This window comes from Gymnogyps californianus, chromosome 5 (genome assembly GCF_018139145.2).
Source record: "Gymnogyps californianus isolate 813 chromosome 5, ASM1813914v2, whole genome shotgun sequence".
NCBI lineage: Eukaryota > Metazoa > Chordata > Aves > Accipitriformes > Cathartidae > Gymnogyps > Gymnogyps californianus.
This window is the reverse complement of record NC_059475.1, coordinates 11,382,489-11,404,341: the sequence shown is the minus strand read 5'-3', so window position 1 is coordinate 11,404,341 and position 21,853 is coordinate 11,382,489. Positions and strand designations below refer to the sequence as shown.

The window sequence follows — 21,853 nt, the reverse complement described above, 5'->3', positions numbered from 1 at the left end:
GGTAGTTTTCCTTCCTATTTTCCAGTCTTGTTCCTAGTCAAAAGGATAGACTGAAAGGGTTTCCCTAAGTCTTGTGAATCCTTGATATCCCATCCCAGGGAAAAAAAAAAAGGGAGGGGGCAAAGTTTCAGTAATTAGGAAGGTGGTCAGAGTTGGTACATATTCTTGAATGTGGATGGTATTTTAGGCTTGGTGGGAAGTATTTTTTTCCTCACTAGTAATGGGACAGAAAACCTCTGTTTAGTTTCACTGGCTTCAAAGCACAGTTGTTGGATTTTGCCTGAAGTCTCTCCAGGTATAATGAAGAATTTGAAGTTGAGGATAAATTATGTTATTCAGGTACTCACAAATCTGATGCCACAAAGTCAGTCAGATTCAAAATTAAATAATTGTGTCTAAAGGTTGTTCAGAATTATTTTGCCTCAGGAAATGTTCCAACACAAGATATATCAAGTTAACAGCTCAAAATGATTCTGTTTATTGAGATCTCCTGGGATCAGTGTTTAAAAAAAGTGTATTCAGTTTGCCACAAGTGTACTATAAAATACTTCTTTGTAAAGTATATTTTGGTTCAGGCATTTGTAACAGAGTTCTAAGTGCACTGTTCCCTCATTAACTCAAACTAGGCTGCAGTGAGGCACCTGTGTTGAGTAAAAACTCACAATGCTCTGACAGAATTAGTCTAGTAAGCTGTCTTTCAAAAAGAAGTTCCTTCTTTCCTCTATAACAAAGCCAAATGTGAGTCAGATTTCTCTTTTCTTCCGTAGATGAGTAACTACAGCAGTGTCCAAAGTGATGGAGACCACCTGCTCAATGCTTCGCTCATTCTGAGGACCTTTATCACCCCTTGTTTACTTCCCAGGGGAGTGACCTGCTCACCTGGCTGTATCAGGGAAGTTGGCCTCTGTAAAAAGAGCTTTGTTGGCCTGGGAAAAATATGGAGTGTGACTAGCCTGGTTGTGGGCTGTAAGGACTCTCTGAAGTCCATAGTTCAAAATGCACATAGTAAAGAGAGAGTTCTTGGAGTGGAGATGGTAACCTAGCTCTCTCAGATTATTCTCCCCTTACTTGCTGTATATTTGAAAGGTCTTTGGCCTTCACATTTTGTGCAGAATGTAATGCTGTCAGCATGCATCCAGTGTGGTGTTTAATGGGTTGGACCTCTTTGAATAGGTGAAGGAATTCCTGAAATATGGTTGTGGTTTCTCAGGGAGCTGATGTGATAGCCATTTGTCATTGCTGAGAAAGAGAGTTGAAACGAACTTCTGTTCAGTTGAACTGTAATTAATATCTGAATATTTCTATGTGATGATGCTTTAAAAGTAAAAGGTACAAGTGCAGACTACTTTTTTGTGATTGAAGCTACCAAATTTCACTTTATACTTGTAATTGCCGGAAATGTGCACCCAATCAGTTACATAAACTTGGAATGTACGCCCCAAAGTTTGACCAGCAGTAATGTGATAGGCAGTAGTCACTTGTGTGCATTTCATATAGTAGTCTTAAGTTGCTGAAGCTACATGAAGTTTGAGAATTGCTGTCTTAGGCTTACTCATCCAAGTCATTTTGTGAATGTAAGCATGATGGCTGCCATTGCCACTTGCTACTGATCTCTTTGTCTTTCCTCTGTATTGCAGTGATTTGTGAGAATTATTTATAGGGTGTGGACATGTAGGAACTTCTCTACTGGTGATCATTTTAAGTCTGAATAGGCCATTAACTTTACTTGGCAGTCAAACTTCGCACATCTGTTATTTAAACTCTTGACCTGAAACTTGTGATTTTACTTACTAATTCATGCTGTCAATATTTTTGCCTGTTGGAAATACTGGAATTTGGAAACGTTGGGTAGAATCTACATGAAGTTTGAGCTTAGCTTTAGGTTTCACTTTCAATCTCTGAAAATAATTTTATAAAAGAACTGAAGCAGGAGTTAAAATCTTGGGAGAATCTTCTGTCATTTGAAAAACAAAATGTTTGTGTTGATTTGTCCTCATAAGGTTAGTAAAATGCTGCTATAGAATTTTAATGAACTCAGTGATTCAAAGCTGAAAAATAGCAAGCCACATCTAAATGCAGTGTTAAAACCACTACAGTTTTGCATTTGAATATTGTTTTGACAGATCTAGTAACACTAATTTTTTTGTTCCTCTATTTTCAACAAATACAGAACCTATATGGTCAAAGCTAATGTCTCAGTCTTGCAGATGGCACTAATAACAATGCTTCCTTTGTTAGTATATTCAGAATTACAGCTTGAATTACTTCAGTGCTACAATAGGTTTTATGCTCTACAATTTAGATGCAGATCTTTCGTGTAAAAAAGGTGAAGTATTTTTTTAGAAAGGTATATGGGGTAAATGCTAATGTAGAATGGCGCTCTAGAATGTCCACCCATGTCAGACCTGTGTGTTGATTGCATGTTTGTATTATAAAGAGTCTTTTGCAAGTCTGGTCTAATACATAGTTAGAAATCTACATGCAGGTTTGAGAACATCATCTCCTTTCTAGAAATGGAAGAGTGTAGAAGATGGAGGGCCTTGGGATGCAAGTGTCAGTGTTTCACCATTTTTAAAAGGTTAACATTTGAAATTACAATTTCAAATATTTATTGACCAAAAGATTAGCTTGAGAAGATTTCTGTGGTAAAATAATCATAGGAACCATCCTATGATTAAATTCCTAAATTGTAGCCTTAAGTAACAGTCATTTGCCTTTTTAGATGCTTGTGCAGATGAGGGTCTGCAACTTGTTTTACTAAGCTACTGGTGATGTGTATACTGTGTCACAGTATGGCAAAGTAGCAACATCTGGCTTTGAGGACTTCTCACAAGTACAGGACAGATGTGATTGCTACCTGAGTTGTTGCTCTTATCTCTTCTGAGGAAAAGGCAATAGGATATTTTTGTATGTACCTATGAATATCATGTGTATGTTAGTTTGAAGCCCTTGAGCTGTGTAGTTAATATGCTCATCTATTTTGTGAGGTGTAATAAATAATTGGTTTGGTGAATTCCAGAGTCATTTTTATCAGGGTAAAATTTAGGCAACTTTATGTATAGTACAATCTTTGTTCTCTTAATTGTACTTTAAAGCATAAATTTCCATGGTGAAAGGAGCTTTTCTGTAAAATGTAGAATTGAACTAGTGGTTATTATAAAGTATATTTATAGAGTGGTAGAGTGAATGCTTTAATTGAAAAGTAGGCAATGCTACATTTGAAGGATTGACACATCTGTGTGATTTGTGATTTGTCTTGTCAGAGCAGCTGAAGGCTCTTTGTTACTTCTAAAATTCCTGAACATCATATAAAAAGTACAATTTGTAAATTTGATTCGTTTGTGTTATGTGGAATATTGAAAATCAACTCTTGCCATTCAGAATTTGTTTAGAGTGAAATAACTATTGAAACTCTTCCAGCAGTCCTTTACCAAGAAATCAAGAGCTGAGAACCCAGAATAAGAGCATTCTTATAAAAGAAGCAACCTGTAGATATTTCTATGCAGTTCAGGTGATGCCTGGAGCCTGTCTTCCCCTTCCACCCTCCACTGCATGCACCAAGTAAAATAGCACATGAGAAAATTACACATGCCCCTGTGTGTACTGGACTTAACTTGCCTGTCTCTGGGGAGAAGGAATTCAGGCTAAAGTAAGGGCTTTTTGGAGATGCTGTTTAGGAGGAAAATTGGAAGACTTAAGTCTTCGGCACAGGGCCATATACTTGATGACTATCATAATATTATAAATCAGCAGTTTCAAAATTATGCTTCGGGCACTCTCTTAACATTTAAGTCACTTTAGCAGAATGTATGTAACTTTCAATTGACAGCAGGTAAAGCTAGTAAGGAACAAAACATTTAAATTGTAGTAGTGTGTGTTTTCTGTGGGGTTTTTTGTTTGGTTGGTTTTTTTAGTTTTTAAAACCTCTGTCAAATCTGAAATTACAAACTGGTGTGTAAAGAAAACAATTGCTAGATACAGTTGCTAATCTTGGATTATTAAAACTTCAGAACTGGAACTTCAGTTCTCTGTATGCAAAGAAAGAAATCTTGCCTTGTGTGTCATCCTCCTGAAGTTAAATGCAGTGGTCTAATTTGGGCTATTTTTGTAGGTCATTTGGTGGGGCAAATAGGGCATGTCAGTAAAGATTATGTCAGTGTTTTATGTTTTAATAATCTTGACTGAGGGCGCAGCTGAAGAAATTTGGAAAAGAGCAATGATGTTATTAGCATCTTCATTCTTACTTCCTGTTTTTCCTTTCTGGAAAAATACAAAGTGTAATGGTTCAGATTCAGAAACTAGTTAATTTGATGTTTGTCCATAGTCAGAAAACGGTTTTGTACAGGTAATGTTTATTGTTGCATTTTTGATGGTACAACAGAGATACTAAGGCAGGCTTTTTTTAAGAGTGTTAGGAATAAGAAGAGTCAGTAACTTCATCTCTTTATTACTTTCAGCTGCGTACTTCAAAATCGGTTCATATTAATGAAAACTTTCCTACAGGAAATAATTCAGGCATGAAGAAACAGTTTCATATGAAACTGGATAGCTTCATAATTTATAAATGCAGTAATAAACTGAATTACAGGGTTATATGTTAATCTTGTGCTTGAGCCATTTGAGATAAAATGTTTACCTACATCTGGAAGGCTTTTTTAATGTAATGAAGGAATTTGTTAGTATGAATTTGTATCTTGAATTGTTTACATTTTCTTACCCACTCGCTTCTTTTTTTACTTTAGGAAATGTAGTCTGTCGTGTATTACAACTTAACTAACATTTTATGTAACACTGCTCCTATGACAATTTAAATGTTAAAATAGAGTGTACTGAACTTCGTGTTAATAGAGAACTTGTTACAATATTTGGAGACTATTCCTTTTAAAGTTGTTCTGTGAGTGGTGGTTTGGAACTCAGTAATAATATTTTACTTATACTATAAAACTGACTTTATGCAAAAAAAAAGTCAATTTACTGTTTTAAAGGATTATGACCTGTTAATTTTGTCTTTATATACTATAGGATATGTTTTGGAGTTGCAGACAAAGTATCTTTGCTGAAATGAAGAAGAAATTTTCACAGGTAGACAGATGAAATCGACTTTATACAATTATAACCAAGATACATAGTAACAGCATGATGCTGTAGCTTTTGTTTATTTCTTAACATGAGCATGAGCTATTGAATTTTTTGTGCATGTTCTTGAATACAAAGATTATGTATGTATTAAACGCAGTCTTAACGGTAGAAGCTTCAAACTGAGTATGTGTTTATGTGCTTTTACAGTGGTGTGTGGGTTTTTGGCCCTCTGTAGCTTTTAATTAAAAAAATGGGATTGTGTAGCTGTCACATCAGATTATGTAATGATTAAAATTAAGTTTTGTGTTTACTTTGTGGACTCAGTTTGATAACAGCCTGTCAAAATAGTTTAGAGGCCTATCACTGGCCAATATTGCCTTTTATACTATTTTTCTAGTCAAGTAGCCACAAACAAGATGTTTACGTTGTTGTCTGATAGTTCAGATGGTATATGTGAATGCTTGTGATGAGTAGAGTTGGACGGAGGTTATTTTTGCTCTATGTGTTTACTATGAATGACTTGAAGCAGTGGCAGCGCGAATGATGGCTTAATACCCTTTGCTATACTAACCCTGAGTTAAACCAGTTCAGTCTGTCAGAATTACATCCGTGGACAAGGAAGAGAGGATTTGTCTGGCATGGAACATGCAGCAACCCAACCACCAAATCTTCTGTAATCTTCTGTAATTTGTTTGCTTAATGTTATTACCATCCATCAGATACTATGTGTCTAATTATTTTCAGTAGAAACTCCAATAAAGTCATAACTGATTCACTATCAAAGGTAGTGAAGAAAGTGTGAGTAGGAGGAGTTAAATTTATAGGTATCTTCTGCAGAGAGGAGGGGAGTTAAGGTGTTGGTTATGTAAAGGCAGTAGGACAACAAGGAATTGAGTCTCCAATGGAGAACTTCTGTTCCTGACATGCTCATATACAGTAGCAGGTCAAGTTGTAGGATCAGTACAAAATTACTGTGGGAATCATTAAGTCTGTGTTAACTTACATTTTCCTAGATGAAGCTGTATGAATAGTAGCAAATGCCTCTTAACCTCTCTGCACTGTTCTATAGAGGAGGGTGGGCTTCCACCCAGAGCAAGCCTTTATCATTGCTGGGGAATCTGGGTCATAAATGTAGGCTGATCTTACTAGTTTGTTGGGTTTTAGCTGCTGCTCATCTTCTCCAGAAAAATCAAGAAAGTAGACCAATGAACAAGCTTCATCTTCTCTTTGGTAACCACACAATGAAAGAGACAAATTGTGTGCTTGTCGTTTAGCAAAAAAAAAAAAAAAATTGAAGATGAAGCTATGCTGGGAAATTTAAAGGAAGGAACCCAGGAGAAGTAATCACTGGTGAAATTTAATTTTAGTCTACTGAAGTACAGCCCTGTGTGTCTCTGTGGGTGCTGTGGATGAAAGTGAGGATATCATATGTCAAAATTACTTTGACTTCTAAATTATGTTTTCTTCTTAATGTGTGGTTAATGTTTCGGGAATAGTTTTGTCTGTCTTCTTGGAAAGTAGTTAATAAACCTAAAATTCTCCAGTAAAGATTAAATGTATGAAGATGAAGTGTTGCAGATTTGCTGGAAATGGCGCCTTGAATCTTTTTGAGCATGCAGTTAATGAAGATTTCCACACAGGACATTACATTTGATAAACTTGGACAAATTGGGCTTTAAAGTCTTAAGAAAAATCACAGTCTAAAGCAAACTAACGTAATACAGATTGGAGGGTGTGTGATTTTATTTGCCCTTCTCTGACAACTTTTTCCTGATGAAGGTAGGAATAGACACTGCAGTCAGCTAACATTTTATTTTATAGCTGTGTGAAGACTGTCAGCTGACCTTGAAATTTTGTAAAATGAAGGGATGCAGCATCAGCTAAAATGTTTCTGTTCCTTTTTAAAAGGTTTGGTGATGTAAGAGCTCTCATAAGGGACTATACCACTTCGGTGATGGTCATTTGTGTTGTGAGGCTGGTTGTGTAGAAATAGAAGGGATGCTGAAGTTGTTTAGATCTTCTTTGTAGTTCTTTATTCTCTAGAAGATGCTTATGACATGGCTGACAGTTTCAGCATGAACACAGTTCTTGCTATTTATTAATGTTTTTATCCACTGAAAATCGTGATAGTACTGCATGTATCTTTTTGCCTTTTTAGATGATGTACCCTGTAGCCATGGACTGAGATTTGGGTGCTCTGACAAGCATTACTAATGCTTTCTGTGTGTTACAAGTTGAAAAGGCTGAGTCCTTGGGGACTAATTATTCCATTTACTGAGCTGATGCTTTCTTGTGTGAGCTATATTTAAATATTAGTTATTCCTTATTGTTCTACAACTTTGGATAATTGAGAGAATTAATTGATTGTGCTTAGATCTTTGGACTTCCTGGGTTTTCAGTGTTACAAAGCGTTGGGAAAATGCCATTTTCTTGGCTTACCTGGGTCTGTAAAATTTTATCACTAGTCCATTGCCACCTTCATTTAAGATTGTTACTTTTCTGATTTCAGATATATTGAAGTTGCTGTTTAAAATCTCTTGTCTAGTAGCCGTTTGGCAGTGTTAATTTTCTTACTCTGTTCAGGCAGAAGAATTTCTCCTCTGACTCATGCAGCAGTGGATTTAGTAGAAGAAAGTTGGTGGCTTGATTATGAAACTTTTTGTTTAATGGTCAGCTTCCAAGATTATTTGGAAGCTTGCAGATCTTCTGGGTTGCATTCCTAAAAATCACAAAAGGTATACTTCTACCTCAGCAGGATTTATGATCATGTCAAAGCAAAATATGAGCTTGAAGTGATGATTTGAAAGTCTGTTCCTGATTTGAAGCAGTCTGTCTGCTTACTGGCTGAAATTCTGTGCAGAACTTGAGCGGTTTCTCTCTCTACACAGTGATCCACCCATACAAATTCATTCTTGTTCTGTAAAAATGGAACTTGTTTTTACATATGTTTTCCAAAACTGGAAGGTTCTTAATTTTTTTATGCCTGCTTTCAAAAATAAAGTGCAGTTTTAGGATCCTTAGGTTGTAAAAGTATACTACATTTTATTGGCGAAGTCTTGTTTTGATTTTTTTCAGTTAAGCTCCAGAACGTTCTTAACTTTACTCATGAATTGTTGTCTGCTGTCATTTCAGGTGGAAAGCGCTGCTGAGGAACCCAGGGTGTTGTGTATAATACAAGATACCACAAATTCCAAAACAGTGAACGAGCGTGTTACCTTGAACCTGCCCGCTTCCACACCACTTAAAAGGCTGTTTGAAGATGTGGCTTCAAAAGTGGGCTACGTGAATGGAACTTTTGATTTAATGTGGGGAAATGGAGATAATGTAACTGATACGGTATGGCAAAAGTGCTTTTTATTTCCTCTTGATAGCAAACATTTAAATCTTCACATTATAGAAAAGTGCTATGTGTTTTGTGTAGTGCTCATTTAATTCCTGTAAAAATTTGTTCTTAATTCCTGTAAAAATTTGTAGTAGGTGCACCAGAGCAGACTGACAACATATTTTGATTTGACTGAATTTTATTTTGTATTATATCTACATTTTAGTCTCAAAATGTGCTCTTAATTGATATATGTATTTAATCATTAAACAAAAGAAACTAATATGATCATTCAGATGTAATGCTACTTTTCATTATCAGTATGTATTTTTAATAATAATACCCATGATAATTCATCTCCTCTGTTTCCTGTGGTCTTGTTTGAGAAATGTTTTCTTCTCAACTGAAGCATGTTGTGTAGTGACTTCCCATGTTTCTTACACCTATTTGAATTTATTATATACAAAAAAATTATGATTAATATCACTTCTGTGCTTTATTGTAAATCAGTGTTGGTTTCAGTTAATATGATTTCTATAGATGCTCCTAGAGAACTTCGTAAGATTCCTTAAGAAATAGACGTTAATTTATTTCAGGTCATGTTTATGCTTCCTGAAATTTTTTTCTTTTTTTTTTCTTTAAAATACTTAATTTACACTGTTTCTTAAACTGTTCCCAAGTTCTTTCAGTATTAATGATGAGTATGTTTTGTTTATACTGGAAAATTATTTATTTTCATTTCATCTTACTGTGTCAGAGGCTACTTCAAGCAATGTACTTGGATGGAATCTGTTAATTGTGTATAGATCTGTTTTAAAAAATAAAAAGTGGTGGGTTTTTGTTTTTTTTTTTTTCTTTTAGCAGACTCCAATAGATCAGAACAGTGACAAAACTATTCTTGATGCTGGTTTTGAGCCAGGGAAGAAGAACTTTCTGCATTTGACAGACAAAGATGGTGAGCAGCCTCATATAATGCCGGTAAGTAAAATCTTCACTCAGCTACATAACCTATAGTGTTGGGAGGAGAGAGATGTGAGAGATGTATGTTCTGTGTATTGCTCTTGTGAGAGCAGAAAATGAAATAAAATTGGGCTGTGTATTTCATACAATAAGCTTCAGGAACCTTCTCAACAGACTTTTAGACTACTATTTTACACTTCTAGCTTTCTCCTGAGTAGGACCAATTCCATTAGTAATGATTTGCTGTCACTTTTTATTCATGCTTGTCAAATATTTATGTAATGCTTTGCTGTGAGTAATTTCCTAAGGTTATATAACTAATTAATCTTTGACATGTTTAGAGATAAGTCTTAACAACACAGGTTTAATCATATACCTAATCCTTTTCTTCTGGGTGTTTGAAAGCAATATTAGGCCACTGACAGAATTCTCAGAAACGACAGTCCTGTATCAACAGCAGTTACCTGCTTCCAAATTTACCGGGGGGGGGGAAATGGATAAAATAAAGGAAGAGTTGTCAGTGTTACTAGAAGCAACTGTCTGCCATAACAAAATATTTGAAATTTCCTATTTCTCAAATATGTGATGCAGTGAAAGATAAACACAGCTGCAGTTTATTTAAATCACAGATTGGATAGACTAGTGATATATTAAGATTTATTACTCAGCTCTCATGTCAGCATAATGCTGGCCTACTTAGCCTTTGTTGTGGACTTAATTATCTGCAAAGGGAAAAAAAACCCCACGTTTAAATAATTGTGCACAAGATCAGAATTTGAGGGTGATTCTGAAAGAATATTGAATTGTAATTTTTAGATCTGAAAAAAATCTCATTCTGTATTTCAGCGCAGAAAACTTGACACAGGAGATGCTAAATTACAAACCTGTTTGTTGTATGCATTATAGTATTGTATTTGATTATACAGTATTCTAAAGTGCATTTGCTTCCACTAATGCAAAGAACGGTTTCTCAAGGGGTTGAGAATTTGGAGGGCAGAATTAAAGTTACACAAGCAACTGTATATCTGCAATTTTGTAAAATTTGTGTGATATGCTTAGCAAAATTGATTTCTTAGCCATGAGAGAAAGCAGTAAAACTTGTAGGTGCTTCAGTAAAAATTTGTTGTCTTAATTTTTGCGTAAAATCAGTGTATTTATGTTTTCAGGAGGAGTCAGGTACAACAGACGACAGTGCACAAGACAGATTTATAGGCCCTCTTCCTAGAGAAGGCTCTGTTGGCTGTACCAATGACTATGTCAGTCAAAGCTATTCTTATTCTTCAGTCCTGAGCAAATCGGAGACAGGTATAGTGTTCTCTCTTGTAAAGGCAATGCTAATTTGTAATTATTTTAGCATATTTTCAAATAGCAGCACTTCAAGATTTTTTTAAATAAATTGCAATTTATTTTAAAAAAACTCACATCACTACTACATTTTCCATCATGTTTTCTACAGTATTCTCATATCACTTTGGGAACAGAAGAGCTGTATCCATCCTTTTCTTACTTGGACAGTGCAATTCACACTCTCTGTCAGGGGCCCTCCTTTTCAGTATTATCTGCTGCTGCATCCCTAGTTGAGTAGTCAGGATTGTATTACCAAAAAGTATTCACCTCAGACTGTGTTCACTCACAGCTTAATGAGTACTTGGTACTCTGTTATAGAGGGGCTGTTGCCAAATCTTGGCACTCCGCGTGTTGACTAAAGTCTTCCTACTGTAGCCCCCGGCTGCAGTTTCTCTGCGTGCTCCATGATTCCCCAAGAGATTCATCCTCTGCTGCCTGGCTCCCCACCAGCAAGCAGAGACTCCCTCTGGAAGGGAAGTGCAGCTCTGCCTTGCAGGCAAGTGCCAGGGCAGATCCCGGGAGGCTGGCTGGGTGCCTTTGCTGCACAGGGGGACAGGAGGAGACAGCAAGTTACAGCTCAGTAATGAGACAAACTCCCGATACTAAATTTGTTGAGCAGACACAAAGACAACATTCATATTACACCAATTCGTGCATGTTCAAGATTTTTTGAGAGATAAGGAAGTTTATCTGCCATGTGCCTTTTTTCATTTAATGTAACTGTGAAAAGATGATCTGTATAGAGTAGAGTAATAAATAAAATACACGTGTTCTAACTCAGTCTCTTCACAGAAAGTGCCTGTGTTCTGCATGGAGTAGCTGCCTTTTCATTACTAGTATGGAACTGAGATTTTTTTTTTAATACTTACTAAGAGCTTCAGAGTATAAATAGGCGCATTTAATTTCTTCATTACACTATGCTTCAGTATATGCTGCTTACTTATGAACTGTTGTTAATTTTGTATGTTTTGGAGAAAATCTTAAAATTACAGTAAGATGACTATAAGTAAATAATTCCCTTTTCAGCTAATAAAAATGACACTGATTTTTAGTAGCTGTTTTAATTGGTTATTATGGGAGAAGGTTTTAGAAGATACGTGTGTGTGGGCACCTTAGAGATTTTTTTTTTATAGTTCTGAGATGATAGTACAAACCAATGCAGATACAAATTATATTTACATTATAACTAGGATATTTTTAGTTTACATCAGGCAATAAGCTAGTACATAATTGTTTCTTAACAAATTCTAGTTTCTTCTGTAAAATATTTAAATCTACTATTAAAATATTTACAGTTACCTATGTCCCTATTGGTGCAGTATTGAACATTAAATGTTGGTTATTATTGTGAAACATAATTCATGATCACTAAAACAGCTTTGTGTCATTCAGGGAAATTATTTGTTGTGTAAACTATTACTCTCTATTGCTCTCAGAAATGAGCAATTGTAATATTCCCTCAATTTTTATAGTATAAATGACAACAGATGCAGTTCTTAACAATTCTGTGATAAGACATTTGACAAGAAAAATAAAACATTAACTCTTAAAGTGATTTCCCATCTTTTTGCATTATTTCCATCTCATTCTTCTTGTATTTTTAGGTTATGTGGGGCTAGTAAATCAAGCAATGACTTGCTACTTGAACAGCCTTCTACAAACACTTTTCATGACTCCTGAATTTAGAAATGCATTATATAAGTGAGTATATAGAATCAAAACCTGTTCTTAAGTTTGTGCTGGTATATATTGGTAGGAGACCCTTTTGAATTCTTCCTGTCAAAATTTCCTTGTTTGGATACTGAAAAGCGTACTTGAAGTCAAGCTGGATAGACTCATAAATTATATCTGCTTAAAAGCTTCAGATTTTTAGTGAAATACTAAGATATGTTATTGGTTGTGGCATGGACAAGGTTTTTAAAGAATTTGCTCCATCTTGAAAACATCAAACTTAAAATTATTACTAAGTGCAGTTCATGTCTGTATTTGTGCAGTGAATGGCTTCAAAATTATTTCATTAATTTGTGTTAATTTGTACATTTAAAGAATAGTATTGTCATTTACTGCAGAAATGGAAAGCAATTTCATTTGACTTTTCCCAAGAAACAGAGCTTCAGTTAACCTCTGTGATCTGGCAGACCTCTTGAAATGTAATAAATGCTAATTTAAATACCTTTTTGAGTAATGTTTTCAAAGCATTTTTGATTGTCAAATATCTTGTGTTGTGAATAGATGGGAATTTGAAGAATCTGAAGAGGATCCTGTGACAAGTATCCCCTACCAGCTTCAAAGACTGTTTGTTTTACTGCAGACCAGCAAAAAAAGAGCAATTGAAACAACAGATGTTACACGGAGTTTTGGATGGGATAGTAGTGAGGGTAATAATGCAGCTATTAAGCTTGTGTGATTTGCTTCAGCAGCTGCCTGTTAGGGGCCTAAACTGCTGTTGATAGGGAAAAATACCAGAATAATTCAAAATAATTATTAGAATCCACTTTGTTTCAATGGAAACAAAATAGCCTAAATGGCTACTTTGTTGTGGTGTGTGTTTGATTTTTAAAGAAATGATGTCTGTGAGTTTTAAGCTGTTAAAGTCAAAAGCATTATATTTTTGTAATTAAGCTATCATTACAGTTGTTAATTGTTTTTAAAGAAGTAGCTTGCTATGAGAAACTTGCATCTGTTTTGAATCACAAATGTCAAATGCACATGTTCCACTTAAGTAGAAAATAATATGGATAATTCCATAAAATCAAACACTCTATTTGGCTTTTTGACACTTGTATGGTATAATTTTGCCCTATAACCTGCTGATTTTTCCATGGAGTAATCACATGATGATAAGGAGTTGAAAATTGAGTTTGAGAATCAGCGCAAAGTGGGAAATAAGTCGGAGCCAGTTTATTTTATAACAGTGCATATTAGCATTTCTGTATTTTTTTACATATTCTTGCTTATGCATGCAATTCTTGTTTATGTATAAACATTGTGAGCAAGCTGGCTGCTTATTTTTCTAACTTGAGAGGCAGCTGCTTGTGGAATTGAACACTGGCCCGATAGTGAATAATGTAGTAAATAATAGGTACAGACTTAAAATTGGTAGCTTTTGAGGAAGTATTTTCAGGCTACAGTTAGTACTGGGGCTAATAACATCTCTTGTTTTAATTAAGATTAATTTCAATTTCTAACAGCATGGCAGCAACATGATGTACAGGAGCTTTGTAGAGTTATGTTTGATGCTTTGGAGCAGAAGTGGAAGCAAACAGAACAGGTAAGCGTGTAAAAACTTCCTTCCATTCATTCAGTGGTGTGGCATTGTGGGGTTTTGTTGGGTTTTTTTAAGGATGATTATGAAAAATGGTAACTGAATTTTAAATACCAGGTTATTGGAAGTCTGCAATAGTTGCCAGTTTTCTTGTTTGATGCAATAGTTAAGCTATTATAATGTACAACTTTCAAGAGTGTGTTGCTTATGTTTTCCTCCCCCAATTAAAAGTGGAATATTCTGAACTCTGGATACTTAGTCTTTATTTGAAGCACAGAAAGTGATTGTGTAACTCCTGTGATAGCTTCCTTGCTGTCAGTATTAGGCTATGTTGCGGGCTCTTGAAGCTCAAGCACACTCATCTAATGTAGGAGAAAGTTAGGAATATATTCATAACACATGCTACATTCTGATAAGCAGCCAACTTGTTGTAGGCCAATTTTCAGATTTGTAGATTGGCAAATAGTTCCTTTATCTTTTTGCACCTACTTCTGGAGACACAGGGAAGGACTGCGGTATCAATCTGTTAACAATGTCTGCAAGATCAGGCTTGTTTTTAAAACAAACTTCAATTTTGGTAGTTTTGTAGTCACTCTTAAGATGTGACTGTAAAGTACACTGTGAAGCTTATATAACATGGTTGGAGAAGCTCATTTGATACGTGTTTTGTGCAGTGGTGGGGCGGGGGAAAACAAGAAATCAAGAGATGGATGTCCTGCTGGGGAATGGTATTCTAAATGTGTAGCTCTGCAATTAAGACTTAATTAAAAAAAGGCATTTTCTTGCAGAACTGAAGAAAGGAAATGTGTTCTGTTTCATTTGTTTAAAGCTCTGCTGAATATCTGTTTCAGGCTGATCTTATAAATCAACTGTATCAAGGCAAACTGAAGGACTATGTAAGATGTCTAGAATGTGGCTATGAAGGCTGGAGAATCGACACCTACCTGGATATTCCTTTGGTCATCCGGCCGTATGGCTCCAACCAGGCATTTGCTAGCGTGGTGTGTACTATTATGCTGACTAATAGTGCATCCATACACACATAGAATACATAATGCGACAGTGGTATAATTTGTTACATGGTAAGTATCATCCTAGATACTCCATCTTGGGGTGTTCGTCTTTGTGCAGTGAACCAGCTAGCAAGTTCTAGAAGATTTTTTTTGGCTTTTTGGTTTATTTTTTGTTTTGTTTTTTTTCTTTTGCCCTTCAATGAGTCCTACTGGTGCATGTATAAGGGGAGGGGAAATGCAGCTTTATTGCCTTAGGGCTGCAGTAATCGATTATTTTCTTCCTGATAAAATCTTCAGCATTTACTCGAGATATTTTTATGAGATCACTAAGTTTTATTCGGGTTGTTCTCTTTATTGGCACATCTGCTAAATTTTCATAGCATTGTTGAAAATCTTAGTGAAAGAACAGAATGTTGACTTAAAATTTTTAGTTTAATTGCCATGTTGTTGCTGTGCTTTTTAAAGTTCACGTCTCAAATACCATATGCTTTTAACAAGCGATTTAATGATAATAAAAAATCCTATCGTACATCAGTGTTCTTGGTCACTTTTGCTCCAGCATTACTGATGTTGGCAAGCATATATATTGCTTAGTAAATCTGTGGAAGACTTTTTGTTTTATTTTTTCCACCCCCCTGAAAAGAAGTGATTACAAAGTGTGAAATTCCACTGTTGTGGCTTAAAATACCTGTACTACGGATGAAGTTGTGAGAATGAATAAGAATAAATCAAACAAGTCTTTTGGTAAAGGTTGTTTTAAACAAACACTTGTTGTGTAATTGGCTTACCAGGATTATTTATTATATGTAAAGTATTTTTCCTTTTGTATTTAGTATGCTAGCAATATTTTTTAAGCACTAATAGTCTGTAATTCTTAACAGTAATTCTGTTAAGAAAAGAATTGTTAGAATTAGGTTAAACTGCAGTGTAGGTTCAAAGTACTTCATACTTTAAATACCAGTCATGAGAAGTAGTAAAGATGGGAGACACAGATCTCACAAAAAGGATTCAAGTTAGTCTTTTGAATTCTTTTTAAGATTGCATCAAAATTTTTTAGAACTAGCCAGCTAATTGATGCTGTATTGATACAGATTGATACTTTATGTAGATGGCTTCCCTTTTCACCTTTTAAAACTAATTTCTAGAAGTATTCCCTAAACCAAAATTTTTTGTTGTAATTTTTATTCAATAATGAGATTTTTCTGATCTATTTAAAGTAATGAAAACTATTCAGTTCATGTAGTTGTATTCCGCATTTAACAATGCATTGTACATGTGTCTCAAATCAAAATTTTTTTCTTTGGTAGAGAAGTCTATAGTGGAATGCTAAAAAAAAAAAGACTTCGTATAATTGTAAAAACACAGAAAGCTTGAACAATTAAGAACTTAAATATCAGATTACTTTTAGTAGTATTTGATATTTCTCCTGTAAATCAGCATTTACTGGGTTTACTACATTGAGGAAAACAGTTTTAAGATTTTTGTTACGGAGTTACATGGTTGCAATTTGTATTGATGCTTCAATTTTTGAGCCTTTTTAATTCGTATTCTGATCATATTCAGTTGATTCTCCTCCCTGCATTTGTATTATCTATAGCAGATGTAATTTTTAGTTTTGTAGTCTTCAACAGTGGGGAGATATGGAGGATACTTGCTTTTGGAGAAGGGAAAAATCGCCTGTTTCTAAATGGAATTCTCTGAAGGTAGTATCCTCCATTGATCCATAGATGATGGTGATTTAGTAGGTGTAGGTAAAAGGGTATAAGTGAGAGATCAAAAACTTCACACATGCGCTAATAGGGCTTATAGAAGGGAATGTAAAACTCTTTAGACCTTGCTAGTCAGCTCCTGAGGGAACTTGCAGCAGGCGACACAACCCAAGATAGGGGATCTAAGGAGGATACTACCTTCAAAGAACTCTAGTTAGAGGTAAGTGATTTTCCATTACTTTCTAATGAGAGAATGGATGTATGAGCTTTAAGTAAGGTTAATCTGTAGAATGCCACATAAAGTGTATTATCCCACTGTTCGACATTGTGTACTATCAAAAAAATGTAGATATGTGAAATGTTGCATTTATCTATAAATATATATGTATTAATTCTAAATATATGGGAACATTGAAGAACTGGGAAGGATAATGTTATGCTTTCTTTATTTCCTAACACGAACTAATTCTGAAATTCATCAGTATGTTTTTAAGGTTTGCATTTTGAAATTTTTTTCTGATTCCTCACTCCATCCCCTAAGTTCATGTAGTAAGACTACATAGCTACAAACTCACTAGGACAGCTCTGGGGCACTGAGATCTTGTCAGTATGTATCTCAAGATAGTGTAAGTACTTTTTCAGAAACTATCTGCATTGTTCAAGGGCATGGTTTAAAAAAACCTGAATCAGTCTTTTCTTGAGGTCAGTAGAAATATAGACATAAAAATATATAGCTTATTTCAGGGAGGTAAACAGGAGCAGCAATTCACATACTGATTTTTGTAGGTACTAGTATCTTTTGTATAAATACCTGAATTTAACAGCATTAGACATAAGCTAAAAAGATTTTTCTGACTGCAAAACATAAAAATTTTGCAAGATGAAGAACAACAGAAAGAAGAGTGGGTGCAACGGGGAACTAGCTGGCATGCTGAAATTATGTTACTAGAAAACAGTGGAAATTGCTTCCAGAAGACTATTAATGCAAGTATTCTGGAGATGTAGCAAGTACAGTTCTGTTTTCTTTTGAGGGTGTAAGTATGCATACAAGTAGACCTTTTTTGGGCAGAAATTAATATGGACTTCTGTGGAGTCATTGCTGAACTAAAAATGTTGAAGGCAGTTAGAATATGGATGATGTGATATTTACCTTTTTTTAAGCTAGATTGGTAACAACAAGGTCTTGTATTTTTAGTTGAGCATATTCTTTGGACATGGGAAAACTAGATGAGTTCTGAAAATCTGATGGCAATTAGTTTCTAGTTTTTTCCAAGAACAGTTTTGCCTATTGCTATTTATTATGTAACTTTTCATAAAGGTTCTACTGCTCCTGTTCACGAGTTTTACCAATTTACACATTTACAAATGCTTGCAGTAAGATACCTGTCAAACTACTGACTATATCATAATGAGTTTTTGTGGAGAAGAGTGTGTCCAAAGTGCCTATCTTTAGCCAGACAATAACTAGTTTGAAATGGCATTTTAGTATGCTAAGTGTTATAAATCTCATAATCAGAATATTAAAAACTGGATATACTCAGAACTTGGCTGGACAAGGCCCTGAGCGATGTGCTTTAAGTTGGATATGCTTTGAGCAGGGAGTCAGGATCAGATGATCTCCAGAAGTCTCTTTCGTCCTATATTGTTCTTTTGATTCTGTGAACTATAAAAAAGTTCAAATAGCCTTTGTCATATTAATCTATTGCTTGATCATTTATGGTATATTTTGAAATGTGTGTGTGTTGGGGATGTTGGAAATGCTTAGTAGCTCTAAGGCTACATAATAGTTACCTCTTTGAAGATAACTTCAAAGGTAACATTTACTCTAAAAGTAGAGTCCCACAAAAATGGGGGATGTCATGTGATAGGTTGCAGTGTAGAAGCTTTGTCACTGGTTTTGCTGAGTAAACTGTCAGAGTAGAAAATGGTGAACTGCGTTAGAATAGGAGTTGTATTAAGGAACATCCTAATCAGCAGAACTAACTTTGGTGTAAAGATTATATAGGAGAAAACTGGAGGAGACACAAATGAGTAAACCTGAGGAACAGTGATGTTCCTTATACAAGGATTGAAAAATACATGGATATTCATGTAGCTCAAAAATAATGGAGTTCTCAAGAGCGTTAATCAGGTTTTTCAAAGCACAGCTTGCTATGTGTGGTAAGCAGTGAAACCGCAAGAGTAATGTAATAATACTTCATTTTTTGGGGGTCTGAAGGATCATCACTTTTTTCCATATGTAAAAATTTATAGTATGTTTCCTTGTTAAATTGCACATCACATGAGTCTATGTAAGCATTACATAATGATTTATGTCCCATCATTCATATATTCCCATTCATTCATCTTCATATTGATGCATGAATTGTGACTTTTTTCTTACACTTGAAATATATTTTTATTGTCTTAACTGGCATTTGATTCATAAGAGATAGTTCTGTGGTCATTATGTGATGTTTTCTACACTTCATGTTTTCTGTGTTGGTTATTAACTTTTTTGCTTTCATTTAAATAGTTCTGAATATTAATTCCTTAACTAGTTTACAGAATAGTCAAAATGCGGTAATCTGTTTCTTCCCCTTTTTAAGCAGGGCTATAACTTGCTTAGTCGTCTTTCTTATATTTTAGAATGAGATTCCTCACATTTCAGTGCATAATCTTACTAAACATTAGTTTTTTGTTGCTGTGCTGGTTTTGGCTGGGATAGAGTTAATTTTCTTCACAGTAGCTAGTATGGGGCTATGTTTTGGATTTGTGCTGAAAACAGTGTTGATAATACAGGGATGTTTCCGTTATTGCTGAGCAGGGCTTACCCAGAGTCAAGGCCTTTTCTGCTTCTCACACCACCCCACCAGTGAGTAGGCTGGGGGTGCACAAGAAGCTGGGAGGGGACACAGCGGGGGCAGCTGACCCCAACTGACCAAAGGGATATGCCAGACCATGGGACGTCATGCTCAGCATATAAAGCTGGGGGAAGAAGAAGGAAGGGGGGGACATTTGGAGTGATGGCATTTGTCTTCCCAAGTAACCGTTACACGTGGTGGAGCCCTGCTTTCCTGGAGATGGCTGAACACCTGCCTGCCGATGGGAAGTGGTGAATGAATTCCTTGTTTTGCTTTGCTTGTGCGTGGGGCTTTTGCTTTACCTATTAAACTGTCTTTTATCTCAACCCACGAGTTTTCTCACTTTTACCCTTCCGATTCTCTCCCCCATCCCACCAGGGGGGAGTGAGCGAGCGGCTGTGTGGTGCTTAGTTGCTGGCTGGGATTAAACCACAACAGTTGCCCTTGAGTAAAAAGCAACTCAGCCTCTGTAGCATTTAGGAAGTAAATACATAGACAGCAGTTCAATTCACACTCTAAAATGTTTTCACATGTCTAGAGAGTTTCTCTGCCTAAGAGCTGTGATTCAGGGCTGTTCAAAGGCTTTTCTGGCTGGATCCAGAAATGGTAAAATGAGATGACTGCCTTCAATGGACAGTTGTTCTATTGAGTTTGGCACATTTTTCATTTGTGAGTAGTTGTCACCTGGAATACAGTCCTTTTTAAAAAAAGTCCTTTCTCCTAGAACAGCAACAGAGCTTTTGTAGAACATTTGTTTTATTATTGTTCTTGCTGCTTCCCTGAGTTCTCAGGAAGAAAGAAGGGAGAAGGGAAGAATTGGAGGCTTTTTGAAGAACTCGGCATATCCTTGATTTCCTCCCACAGTGTGACTTATCAAACAACATGGTTTAGATAGTAATCTTAAGTTCTGTGCCAGCCACATTACTATTGGTGAGTTTACTCTGCCCAGTTAAGCCCCTTCTTATTCAGACTTCAGAGAACAGCTACAGTCCTTCGTAAGAGATAACAATTTTAAAAACATTGTTTCTGTTGATCTTCTTTGCTTTAAACTGAATGTCTAAATATGCAAGTTGTATTTGTTTTCACCTCCATAGGTGAACAGAGAGCTTCTGGGTTCCACTCGGAGTTCAGAAACCCAGAGCCTATTGGCTTGCAGGCTGACTAGGTTAAAGGTTTTAACTTTTAAAATCTCTGGGTAAAATTCTTCACTGAACCCATATCAATATTCTTAGTGAATTTTGTTTTAACAAGTTTGTTCTCAAGTATGTACAGCTTCTGCAATATCATTGTTGCAAACGATGTTAGGGGGAGGACTAATGATCAGTTTGGTTGTATTTTGAATATTGTTTGCTGTAGAGAGGAGCAAAGTAGAAATCATTAAACTCCTGGATTTAAGCATTAGTGACAGAACTTTTAGGCAGCTGTCAGAGGACAAGATTCCAGTTATTGGTCAGTTACCTCATAAGGTTTACGCTAGGAAGCTAGTTCTGTCTTTATAGGAGATGGCTGTATCTGATTCTCACTCCTTTGGGAGTGAAGCTCAAATACTCTTCCTCTGTCCTTCCCAACCTTTCACTTAAAAGTAGTATCTTCAAATGTAGTTTCTTAGGTCCCTTTGTAGAATGGGACTAAGGCTGTCTTTAGGCAGGGCACTGAGGAACCGAGTAACATTTTTTCCTGCCACCTCTCCCCTCCCCCACAATAATTGGATGGTATTTGTTGGGAAAAACGCGTATTGAAATGCAGAAGAACCATCTCAGAATTCTGGCAGAACAGGGCCAAAGCAGGGTTAAAAAATAAGCTTGTTTTCGCAGTAGTTGACTGAACAGACATGACTAAATGTGATGTGCAAGATAACAGGAGTAAATGTCATTTTATATTGTATGTTTATTAAAACAAAGACAATTTGGATTCATCAAATACTGAATGAAATATATTTAGGAGTAATTGTGGTTTGACTGTTTAACCTTGGGCTGGGTAGAAAGGTTGGTTTCTAGTCATGTTTTCCTGACTCTGTGTCTGTATCAAAGTTTATGTCAATCAAATTTTGGTTGTAGATTTAATTGAAGTAATTTGTATGTGTTTGTAGTCTCATTGTAAATTTATTGTTTTGATTTATACCTGCATAGCAAACATCTTTAAAAATCAGGTACTGTCTTTTTATTATTAGGAAGAAGCACTGCATGCTTTCATTCAGCCTGAGATTCTTGATGGCCCCAATCAGTATTTTTGTGAACGATGTAAGAAGAAATGTGATGCAAGGAAGGTAAAGACTGTCCAAATCATTTGCAAAAATTACTCTTGGTAAATACCAA

The 21,853-nt window shown here is 35.6% G+C and overlaps 1 protein-coding gene across 7 annotated transcripts in view; it reads left to right on the top strand.

Annotated features, from left to right (window-relative positions):
* The window catches only part of USP47 (ubiquitin specific peptidase 47), a 58,385-nt gene that overhangs the window by 9,729 nt on the left and 26,803 nt on the right, over positions 1-21,853 (top strand). For 3 of the 7 annotated variants that reach the window (XM_050898355.1, XM_050898356.1, XM_050898354.1), the window contains exons 2-9: positions 8,212-8,415; positions 9,263-9,379; positions 10,528-10,666; positions 12,313-12,409; positions 12,941-13,086; positions 13,900-13,979; positions 14,825-14,974; positions 21,709-21,804. In XM_050898355.1, the coding sequence (XP_050754312.1) occupies positions 8,212-8,415; positions 9,263-9,379; positions 10,528-10,666; positions 12,313-12,409; positions 12,941-13,086; positions 13,900-13,979; positions 14,825-14,974; positions 21,709-21,804 (1,029 nt within the window). Of the gene's footprint in view, positions 1-5,028; positions 5,083-8,211; positions 8,416-9,262; positions 9,380-10,527; positions 10,667-12,312; positions 12,410-12,940; positions 13,087-13,899; positions 13,980-14,824; positions 14,975-21,708; positions 21,805-21,853 lie in introns of those variants that run through there. The other 4 variants (XM_050898360.1, XM_050898353.1, XM_050898359.1 and 1 more) reach the window with 4 other exon arrangements.